The sequence below is a fragment of the Prionailurus viverrinus genome, chromosome A3 (assembly GCF_022837055.1).
Source record: "Prionailurus viverrinus isolate Anna chromosome A3, UM_Priviv_1.0, whole genome shotgun sequence".
Lineage (NCBI taxonomy): Eukaryota > Metazoa > Chordata > Mammalia > Carnivora > Felidae > Prionailurus > Prionailurus viverrinus.
The window spans coordinates 58,050,643-58,062,890 of NC_062563.1; the positions used below are offsets into that span (position 1 = coordinate 58,050,643).

A 12,248-nucleotide genomic window follows, 5' to 3' on the forward strand; every position below is an offset into this window, starting at 1 on the left:
AAAATCAGTCTACATAGTAGACTCTGATGATAGCAATAACATTTCTCTTGACTGTATGTTTTCACACATAATTAAATTATTTTACTTTTTTAGCCATCCAACTAGCACACAAAGTTTTAAGCTCTCCAAAAAGCAAATCACTTTCTACCACTGAAAATCTAATAAAATCTTTTTTTTTTTTTTTTTAATTTTCAGCAATATCTACCACAGCCGTTTTAAACAGTGTCTGGTTTAAATCTGTCTGGAACATTCAGGCTGCATCCATATAGCCTAACCAGGCTTCCAGATCTACCCAAATCTTTCCTTTCTGTGTAAGGCAGATATTTGTCACTCACTCAGTGATTTCCATGGACAGCCATTATTGCTGAGGCCACCAAGAAGGCCCACAGGGCTGTGCTTGCTTTAGGGAGACAGACACATGTCTCCCAATGTCAAGTTTCACGCCTCCAAGGAAGAAATCCCTTTTTCCCTATTGATATGCTTCTCCCATATGCTTCTCTCCGTGTACAAATGTCCTCAAGTCAAAACTGCCTTCCTTCCAGATCTCTTTCCTTTTCCTGCTCTCTGGCTAGTATTTTAGTTCACTGCTAAATAAATGAGCTAACAATTAACGATGACAATTAATAGTGACAATTAATAATAGTAACAACAACACATGAACTATTAAGTCTGTGCCAAGAACTGTGGTAGGTACTTTATTTATTCATTTGGTTCCCCTATGAAGTAGGTACAACTACTCTACATTCCAGTTTTACAGATGAGGACACTGAGGCACAGACCGGTTAGAAAAGATTCCAGGGGCCACACAGAAGTAAGTAGCTAACACAGGATCCGAACCCCAGCATCTTGACTGCACGACTCATGCTCGACAACCATGCCCTGCTGCCTCCACATTAACGGCATTTAAAATATATAATTAAAAAAAAAATCAAGCAAGTAACTTTTTATTTTTTTATTTTTTCCTGTGGGTAATGAATACCAGTGGCTAACAGTGAATATGGAAAATCTGGTCTGGCACCATCCTGTCTATAAACATTCCTGTTCGTTAAATCAACAAATGTTTTAGACCAGTTTTGAAAGACCCTGAGAATGATTTCAATGAAACTGTGTGTCTCAGCATTTGGGGAAGTTCCCTCCAAACAGGCCCAATTAAGCAAGCCCTGTGCAGTGCTTTAGGGGGGTTCCAGTAACTGTGGGTCTGCAGCTGTGGTCAGCACACGCCGAACACGTCCTGAGGCCAAGGACTTGGCACACCTCGGTCCCCTACTCTGCACACAGCCCCACCCGCTCTCTGCCCCATCCCAGGCACTCTCCACAGTGCTTAGAGGTAGGAGGCACTGTGGGGAAGTGAAGGCACCATTGCAGTTACTACGTCACCTACAGGATCATAGAAAACGCCACTTCATCAATGAGAAAGAATGAAATATGGCCCTTTGTAGCAACGTGGATGGAACTGGAGAGTGTGATGCTAAGTGAAATAAGCCATACAGAGAAAGACAGATACCATATGTGTTCACTCTTGTGTGGATCCTGAGAAACTTAACAGGAACCCATGGGGGAGGGGAAGGGGAAAAAAAAAAGAGGTTAGAGTTGGAGGGAGCCAAAGCATAAGAGATTCTTAAAAACTGAGAACAAACTGAGGGTTGATGGGGGTTGGGAGGGAGGGGAGGGTGGGTGATGGGTATTGAGGGCACCTTTTGGGATGAGCACTGGGTGTTGTATGGAAACCAATTTGACAATAAACTTCATATATTGAAAAAAAAAAGAAAATGCCACTTCATGAACTTAAAATCCTTTAGTTCAATCATGAGCATTAAAAACGTGAAGATGTACCCTTTTTGTAGGGCGTAAGTTCCTTTGCTTTGTGCCCAGCCTCACCATTGCTGAATATGGATTGAGAATGAGCACCTGTAGACAGTTACGGAGGAGGATGAAACAGAAGAGGTCTGTTGCTTTTGAATTCTGGGTTCCACTGGGAGCACATGACCACAGCTCAATGTTTAGTCCTATCTCTGGCAACTTAGTGATGACTTTCATCTTCAGACTGTAAGTAAGATTTTCAGAGAGCCAAATATTTTTAATAGTGCCCTTTGTTAAAAATAGGCTCCTCCGCTCCGAGCCCAGAGCGTCAAGGGCTCTTTCTTACATTTGGCTTTTCTAAAGATCAGGACTGTGAAAGAACAGGGAAGACTTCAGATTCAGTTCCACGAGGCTTGACCACTTTTGCAGGCATCAGGTACAGAAGATTCTTCCAGAACCTTGAGTTATACGACAGAGGTTTATCAGCGTTCCACTTCAGAACTCTGTGAGATTTCAAAAGCTTTAGTGATTGGGGGAAGAATGTGAAGTCACTGACAGGTGTAAATTCAATTAAGATGATTTTAATTTTCCTTTCTACCAGAGCTTCATGGAGTCCACTTTCAAGTTCATACCTGACTTCATTAGACATGTAGCTTTTACTTAGGACAATGATCAGTCTTCGGCTTTTCTCTATCAATGAGTGGATTTCATCAACAATAGCTGAAAAGGCAAGATGTGGCAAAGTAATTAAAGAGAACTAAAAGAGACAGGAGATGAAAATCATTTTGCACAGTCTAATTCTGTGTTATTTAACTTACTTCACTAGTAAGTTTTTCAAGACAAACCATTTATTCTTAATTCTATACACCTATGGAAAACAATCATCTAGAAAACAATAATGAAGTTGGCACTAATTCTATGCCACTCCCTCTTCTAAATGTTTTATGTATATCAACTTACTAAAGCATCATAATGATCCTATGAAGAAAGTATTGTCATCACCACCATTTTACAGATGAGGAAGCCAAAGTACAGAGTGGTTAAGTAACTTGCCTGGAGTCACACAGCTCGTAAATGGCAGAATCAGAACCTAGGTGGTCTAGTTCTGGAGCACCTGTTCCTAACCATCATGCTATCGCTTTGCCTCTCCACAGGCAGGGAGGAGCACACTAAAATCCAAATTTAAAGATTATATATCTATATATCTATATCTATATGGAGATAGATCTATATGGAGATATAGATATAGATATAGATATCCATCCCACAGTTAGTCCAGACCAGAAGTTGACAAACATTCTGTAAAGGGCCAGATAGTGAATATTCCAGGCTTTTCACACCATCTTTGTCACACTGCTCATCTCTGCCATGTAGCTCAAAGGCAGCCACAGACAACACATGAACAGATGCCACCTTGCTGTGTTTCAACAGAGGTGACAGACTGGATCTGACCCATGGGTGATGGGTTGCCAATTTCTGGTTTAGACCTCTCCCCTTTCTCAAATAGACGTTTTAATCCAAACTAATTACAATTAAATACACAACATTCTTTATTTTTATATAAGAACCGAGAAGAAATCTATTTAATTAATTTATTAAAAATTAGTATGCTTTCTCCTTCTAATTGGTAGTATTTTCCCTTTCTCATTTGTAATCTGGGTGGGTGGGAGGGGACCACAACTATTCCTTATTTACTGCTATGTTTTCAATGCCAAGCTCAGATTTTGGCACAAGGCTGGAACTCAGTATATGTTGCATGAATGGATGATAGTGACAATGAAAATATTTATATTGTATCCTTGGTAATGCACCAGCCCCCAAAACATTCTGACGCAGATTTCAGACATGTGCTCTGGAAGACTTCAGAGAAAATATACGGAAATGTTACTAAATTTCTTGGCTTCAAACTGGAATTTGCTTCAATGTATGTTTTAGGGTTGTTTATATTCATATACTAGTAAAAAACTGAATTTCATGACTAAAATCCGACATGAATCATCAATCTCCTTTTATTCACCCTTTTCTGACCATAATTTTCACACCAATGCCAACCCAACAAAGAATAAGTATTTTCTGGTAAGAATGAACTGTGTTTATAGTGCAGAGAATCCCGTTCTGCTGTATAAAACATTACCAAAAGAGATATTCCTACTGTGGGGCATCTCTAGATAAATGCCTCACGACAATGCCGATTCTGGGCCTGGTTCTGAAAGTGGAATGCCCTTTCCCCAAAGGTTCAGAGAAGTAGGAAGCACATTGAAGAGACTGGGGCCCAAAGAGGTGACTCTCAGAAGTAATGTAGTTAGCTTTTTTGTCACTACTGATTCTACTGATTTAGCTGGTCACTTTTGGTTTAGAGAATCGCGTTCATTTGTTTTTAAGGCAAAACGGGGTTGTCTTTTGTAAGGCTGAACTATTCATCTTTTACAAGGAAAATCTCTCCACCAGGTCCCTATCTTGTATTCCCTTTCTTACCTCCTCCAGGCACTACATCCCTTTCATATATGCATAACTTATACCCAAAGTGTTTCTCCAACACCCTGGGCAAAATCTCCACAGCAAAGGTGTGCTCCTCTCCATTTTCGGGTCCACATTCTTTTAGGTAAGACACAAAAGCATCGTATGTTTTCCCATCTAGGAAATAAGGTTTACTCTTTTAATTACAGTGCAAATAAAAGTTTAAGTACGAATTTGAGCAAAAGGCATGAAAAATGGGAGTGGAACCAATGAAAAGGAAAAATGAAATAGAGCATCTATCTGTACAGCATCTATAATCAAATTGTACACATTAAATATGTACTGTTCCTTGTATATCAATTGGAGCTCGACGAAGCCATTTAAAAAAGAATAAAGAAAATATTTTTGCTAGAAAACAAATTAAAAATTAGAGCAAGAATGTTTAAACTAGGTAACCCGTAAGGTCCATCAAATATATTTTGGTTCTCGGATTCTTTTTAGACGTTATTCTTTATCTATGACTTTTTAAGTTGTCAAACACAAGAAATAAATTCATTATTAAAGACAAACAAAAAATAGCATCACCAAATCTCATATGCTAATCAAGCAACCAACCAGCAAATTGTTTTTTTGCATGTACATTAAGACTCCCCTTTTTGGATACTATAGAAGGATTGGGATAAATACTAGATCCAGGAGCTCAAGGAATTTAAAGGCAGTTAAAGCCCAGGAGACCAACTATATCCTCAGTCTAGAATTGGAAAGCAAATCTCATCTCGGATTTCTTGTATCACCTAATTCTACCAGCAGCATCCTCATATGTCTACTCTCAGAATGACTCACTGGAAAGCCAAGACAGAAACAAAGCTGAGAGTTTACATTGGCAAGTGAGAAGAGACGATAGAGGTGATTTAACAGAAGACCATGTGGGAAGGGTAGGGGAAAAAATAGTTACAAACAGAGAGGGAGGGAGGCAAACCATAAGAGACTCTTAAATAGAGAATAAACTGAAGGTTGATGGGCGGGGGACGGGGAAGAGGGGAAAATGGGTGATGGGCATTGAGGAGGGCACCTGCTGGGATGAGCACTAGGTGTTATATGTAAGTGATGGATCCCGGGAATCTACTCCCCAAACCAAGAGCACAGGTACTAGATGCCAATATGAAAACTTCCAGTCTGTTGAAAGGGTTTCACTGATAATAACATCTGCTCCTATTTAATTCCTGATAATGAAGCGCTTTCAGGAGGTTAAGGCGACAAAGCCAAGATGAAAGTGTTACCTAAGCAACAAAGACCATTGTGCTAATTGGGTAACTACAAAATTACATACATCTCTGTCTCCTCTACCTTCGTCCAATCTGTTTGAGAAGGCAAAGCAGACAGACCCAACAACTTGAAAAAGTTTACAAAGAACACATTAGCAGATGCCAGACGGTGTGACAAAACCAGCAAAACAAACAGAATCAAAACAGTCAGACACTACACCGTGACCTCCAGGGGACACGCTTTCCGAGAAAAAGAAATTTTGAGCCAAGTCCTAAATGATACAATTGATGCTAACTGGGATTGGTAGAGGAAGAAGGGGCAGTGGGTGGGGCGTGGTCTACCCCTAAGCCGTGACAGTTTGTTAGATGGTACAGGAGTTAGATGTATGCTTGCCTGTGTTATTGGAATCATAAACTTGCTACTGAGTTGAAAGCTAAATATCACTGGGTCCTTTATGAAAATCTAATAGGATGAAACCATTCCAGTTCCATGGCCTTTGTGGTGCCACATCATGCATGCTCAACAATTCAGCCTGGTACCTTCAATGGCTCACAAAACAACAATTTCTGTTTCTGGCAAAGCTTCTTCAATTCCACCTACAGCATTCAGGCTCAGCAGTTCAAGTCAGAGCCTACTGTTGATTTAAAGCAACTGGTTAGCAGAATTGCATGCATACAAAAGAAAGGACAGGGGCGCCTGGGTGGCTCAGTGGGTTAGGCGTCTGACTTTGGCTCAGATCATGATCTCCCGGTTCACGAGTTTGAGCCTTGCATTGGGCTCTGTGCTGATAGCACTTTGGATTATCTTTCTCTCCCTCTCTCTGTGTCCCTTCCCCACTCTCTCTCTCTCTCTCTCAAAATAAATGTCAACTTAAAAAAAAAAGAAAAGAAAGGACATTTTGGTAAAAACTGTAGAATTAATATGCATATCAGAGGTAAGAAAAGCTGCTATAAAAAAAAGAGCCAGTTCCTAGTTTAATCAGTAAGTGGGTCCCCCAAGTAATTCTGTTAGATTGCTGTGAAATACAGCTATTTATTAGTGTAAGAGCTAGTGTTTCCATTAATAGTCATTATGTCAACGATAGAATAGGCACCAAGGAGTAAGAAATAAATAAGTACACTTTTTTAAAAGGTACTCTTTTTTTGTAATCATGATGTAACTAATTGCAATAAACTGGAAAGACAATTCAGCCAAATTTATACTGTAATATGCAAGTAATATAGCTTTACTCTTACCCATGGAAAGTTAGTTTTTCAACTATTAATTAATTTTCAAATGCCTTATTTCAAGCAATTCTCTTCTTGGTTTAGCAAATCTTGTAATTTATATTCTAATTTACTTTAAACCCAGGTAATGAACGGCTTGCTGGCTTTGATAACAAAGTAAAGTGCTTAAGGTAAGGTATCAGAAAGCTAATAATAATTATTTTGGGTTCTGTATAAACGAAGTCCTCATGTGAATGGGCATTTGGGACTTTAAGGAATCAGGCCAGAGCTTCTCAAACTGTGTTCAGCGAGTGACCATGTTTTCATTTAATTTGACTGGCTTGGGTTGATGATTTCATTTCCAGTCCTTCATAAACCAGTACTGAAAACATTCTTGGATATTGCAGCAATATCGATTGGCCAGGGAAGTTTAAATTTTTGCACTTTATCTCCATTTCTGCTCTTTTCCACAACTGATCTCTGTCATGGACCACACTTTTAAATATAGCTGATGTATGGGGCGCCTGGGTGGCGCAGTCGGTTAAGCGTCTGACTTCAGCCAGGTCACGATCTCGCGGTCCGAGAGTTCGAGCCCCGCGTCGGGCTCTGGGCTGATGCCTCAGAGCCTGGAGCCTGTTTCCAATTCTGTGTCTCCCTCTCTCTCTGCCCCTCCCCCGTTCATGCTCTGTCTCTCTCTGTCCCAAAAATAAATAAACGTTGAAAAAAAAAAATAAAATAAATAAATAAATATAGCTGATGTAGAGCACATCTGTAAATGTTTCCATGCACCGCCACATCGGGAGGTAGGAAGCGTGAACTGAAAAAAAAAATGTGGATTGGGTCAAACACAACAACGAGGGGGAAAAAATCTTAGCTGAAGATCAGAAAGAGAGATATTAGTGAATGCTCATTTTGAGATACTTTCTGGTCAATGCAAGTAGAGACCTGTTCAGAAAGGGCCAACAAGAGACTTCTAGGTTGCTGGCAGCGTTTCTCTCCATCTCCAGAATTGCACACACACAGGCTCAGAGCTAAATTAACTAGCTTTGCTAATTTTATATTATTTTTTAAGTTTATTTTTATTTTTGAGAGAGAGAGAGAGAGAGAGAGAGAGAGAGAGAGAGCCTCAAGCTGGCTCCGTGCTGTCAGCGCAGAGCCCAACACGGGGCTTGATCCCACAAACCGTGAGATCACGAACTGAGCTGAGATCAAGAGTCAGATGCTCAACTGACTGAGCCACTCAGGTATTCCTAATTTTGTATTATTAATTAAAAGTTGCAAATGTGAAAAATCTGAGACTTCTTTCATAACTTGAGGAGAGGAGGGTCTTTCTACTTCTGATCACAGATCTAGATTTAAAAAATCCATAATAATAAAAATGTACACCTGAAACTAACATAGCAGTGTGTTCAATTATCCTTCAAGAATAGCAAAAAAAAATCTTCCACATGTGACACTACTATAAGCAAAGTCAAAAGACAGATTACAATCTGGGAATAATATTTTCATTTCATATTATAGACAACAGGCTAGCCTCCTTAAACTAGAAATAGCTCCTAGACATAAACAAGAAAAGGAAAGGCCAACAACCCAAAAGAAAAAATGGCAAAGGCTATGAATGAGTACTTTGAGAAAGGAAATACAAATGAGTCTTACACAAATCAATAGTGACTCTTGCATAGGAAGCGAAATGGCAAACGAAAACTACACGGACATACAACTATTTACCTATCAGATTGGCACATACTCAAAAGGTTTTGGGTAAGGTCATGGGACAAAAGTGACCCCATTCTTTGAAGGTGGCAGTGGTATAGTAATATGGGGGGCAAATTGGCAATATCCGCCAAAGTAACAATTGTGTCTACCCTTGAGAATTCTTCCTTCACTTATACTGCCCACAGTTGAACCAATAACTGTACAAAACTATCTGTCACATCATTTCAGTATTAACAAGTTGTTTTAAATAACCCACAAGGTGACCAAATAAGCAGTGAGACAGCTGCAGAAATAAAACACTGGGCAAGCCTAACAACTGAGAGACTTTACAAACTACTATAGAAGTGCATCCAAGGCATATTAAATCAAAGTTAAAAATAGTGTACATAATATGCGAACATTCGTTGGAGTGGACTTTGATTCTATATTGGTATTTGTTCGGCTATACTGTCAATGGTGGATGAAGTGGGAAGAACAGACATAGGATAGGATGACAGGGAGATATTCTGTTGTATCATTTCTCAGACTTTTTGTGTTTTGAACTATGTGTGTCCTACACACACACACACACACACACACACACACACACAAGCAAGCAAGTTTAATGGGGTAGACTGATTTTTTAAATTCAGTAGCCATCTTTCTTTTTTATTAAAGTATACATGATTCAGTAACTATCTTGAAACTTGAGGACTTCTTTAAATCACCTTTAAAAGTAGAGAAACTTAGGCACAGAGTTGCCACACAGAAACAGCCATAGATAAAAACAGGCAGTTCTAGGAAACTAGAACCCGGGTCATTTGACTTCTAGTCCTGGGTTCCTGTAGATACATCATGCAGCCTTCTTTGTCAGGTTAAAATAATGAACCATAATACAATTCAATTCCATTGAAATGAAGTTTATTGAATGTGCATATTTTTTAAGATGCCCAGATTGTGTGTGAATAACGACAGCTCATGGGCACAAGCATCTCACAGGCCATGAAGGAGGACGTGACATGCGTGCATAAAACAATTAGAGAACAGTTTTTGGCAACATATGAGCAAGCACAAAAAAAGGTGATACAAGACAACACTTGTGAGGGATGCTACGTTCAAATCAATTTTTCCCATGGACAAACCTCTACCACACATGAAGTATAATCAAAATGAAATGAAGATTAATGTTTCTTTATTTGGTTTCTTTTTCAAAAATTTTTAATGTTTATTCATTTTTGAGACAGAGAAAGAGTGTGAGTGGGGAAGGGGCAGAGAGAGAGGGAGACACAGAATCCAAACAGCCTCCAGGCTCTGAGCTGTCAGCACAGAGCCTGACGTGGGGCTTGAACCCACAAACCGTGAGATCATGACCTGAGCCGAAGTCAGACACTTAACTGACTGAGCCACCCAGGTGCCCCTCTTTATTTGGTTTCTTAATGAAGTAAGAAGATAAGAAAATCCAGCATTGTGATATTCATTACCTGTTAATGTTTCATCTTTTCTCATGAAATGTCTATAAAATAGAGCCAAGTCAACTCTATAAATGACACCCATTATCACTAGGCACACAACTACCACTGAGATCAAAACAGCCACAATCATTCCTCTGGTGAAGATGTAGCCTGGGATATCAGCCATATCTTCTAGAGAGGAAAAGAAAATGGAAATAATTAATGAAAGATGGTTTACCAGTGTCTCCCACCATCTTACCTCATAGTTGTCAGTTTTTATATTTAGCACTAATCCCAGTTGTCTATCCAATGCATTCCGTTCACTTAGTCCACATTCCTGCCTTTAGTCTGGAGTGCTGACCTTTCTACTCCGATTTTTAAAGAATAAAAATGTGTAAAAGGATATTCAGAGACCTGAATGGAAAGCATTGTGATATAGCCTGTCCCTACTTGGGGAAGGCAAAGATGATAAGATACCAGGGTGAAATGTCCAGGGACCCAAACATACATCTCAGCTGGTATGTTGAGAACATAAATGGAAGTACACAGTCTTGAGAGAGCAAGTGCTGACCTGAGCTCGTCTGGGCTCCCAGCCTGGCTCCGTCACTTAGTTTGTGTCCTAGGGAAAGTCACTGATTCCCTTCATTCTTAGCGTCTTCATCCATAATATGAACCCTTTTCTGAGCAGCTATTGGGCCAATGGCCCTGGGTTGTATTGTATTGGTAGAGGATGGAGGGGGGTGACTCTGGAACGTTCCATCAGGTAGGCAGTGAAAAATTTTAGGAGTCCACAGATTTGAGCCATCAACTGTCCACCTGCCAGATCCAGAGACTGGTCCAAGAGGGGAGGCCTGAGCTAATCTTGGTTGAGTGCATGAGCACACGCAAGGGCCCCCTGTGCCCAGTGCCCAGCTAAGGTAGGCTGGAGGCCGCAGTACCTAGTATCATTGGCCTCACCCTACACTGAGCTGCAAGCGTGCCTCTCATCGTTATGGGTGCGTGAGGGCTGCCATGACTGCCTCCCCCATGACACTCAGCTACATCTCTGTCTCCAGGCTATATCTGCTCCGCTCTCTTGGGCCCCTGGTGCTTATCTAGGACTGCAATCTGATCGAGAGCAAAGGATTAGAGTTTGCGTTTTCATGTTCTGCATGAGATCAATGCACAGGGGACTCCGGCAGGGGACTGAGCCCCAGTTTAGCCTGAATACTTGTGACACAAGGCAGATAATTTCACCTCTTGGGAGCTTGCTTCCTGGGGTGTAAAATGAAGGGAGTGGTGATCTTTGAGATGTCCCTCAGCAGCAACTTTCTAAGCTTCCACAAACTTCCAAAGTAAAACTTGCTCATACCTTTTTTCAACAAGACGAAGTTTATGGTGTCTGTGCCTCCCTCGCTGGCTACAGTGCAATTATATGAAAATTTTAGATTTTTTGCATTAATATTCTCAATTTTCAACATTCTTGACACATACAATTTGCCATCCAGAGTCCTGTAAAAGAAGAAACACTTCAGTGACAGGCTTTGTTCATTGCCAGCAACATTGCTCATGAGGGAGGAATTCATATGCGCAAATACTCAAAGGCAGTGGCTCTGTTGGCTCCATGGAACCTTCTCTTTCTGGTGGGTCCTCAGAGTGTGGGCCACCACAAACCTCTGCTCCTCCGGGGAGCATCAGGGTGGACAGAAACAGCCCTCCTGAGACTACCTGGGGACGACCCTGTGAACTGCCCAGAATGAAAATGTCTGGAAAGTAATGATGCTAAGTTCTCTCTCAATGATTTTCCCCTATTTCTCCTCGCCCAATGGCTTAGCATTCTTCCCATGGGGAGGTCTCCACCGATTGTGACGAAGCTGCAAATAGTTCAGCAGAGATACAGACTCCTATCAAGCTTGTTCATGCAATCCTGAAGATTGCTTTATTTTGTTCAGCATTGAAAACAAACTGAAGAATGACACTATTGTCAGATGCACCTGCAGGCATATGAAAAATACCAATTAAGCTGTTCAGCACATGTCAGAAAATGACGTAGACAACCATTAGCAGCGAGCTGTCTTTCTCTTCTTAAAAGATTCAAGTTGTCCTGTCGTCGATGCAAGGCAACTGCTCATGACATCTGCTTCCCCGTCAATGACAGGCTGTGAAAGCACCATGTCAACCAGCGTTCCCCAGGTGCGCTCACTCACCTGCCGCGCCCCTAGCAGCAGGTGCCTCTATTCTTGGGACATGGCACCCTCTGTCGCCTCCAACCGTGTCAAATATAATTTGAACATGATTCTGTAAAGAAGTCACCAATCCAGAAATAGCAACTATCTCATATCAGCGAAAAATCCCGAAGTAAGGCACAAAAGGCCAGTGAGAAGCCAAGACAGAT

The 12,248-nt window shown here is 40.8% G+C and overlaps 1 protein-coding gene across 3 annotated transcripts in view; it reads right to left on the reverse strand.

Moving 5' to 3' along the window:
- Positions 1-1,653: 1,653 nt before the first annotated feature.
- Positions 1,654-12,248, reverse strand: part of IL18R1 (interleukin 18 receptor 1) — a 40,771-nt gene continuing 30,176 nt past the window's right edge. For all 3 annotated transcript variants that reach the window (XM_047852539.1, XM_047852540.1, XM_047852541.1), the window contains exons 9-12: positions 11,226-11,365; positions 9,905-10,066; positions 4,276-4,434; positions 1,654-2,520 (exon numbers count right to left, since the gene is read on the reverse strand). In XM_047852539.1, the coding sequence (XP_047708495.1) occupies positions 2,165-2,520; positions 4,276-4,434; positions 9,905-10,066; positions 11,226-11,365 (817 nt within the window). In that variant the 3' untranslated portion in view covers positions 1,654-2,164. The remainder of the gene's footprint in view (positions 2,521-4,275; positions 4,435-9,904; positions 10,067-11,225; positions 11,366-12,248) is intronic.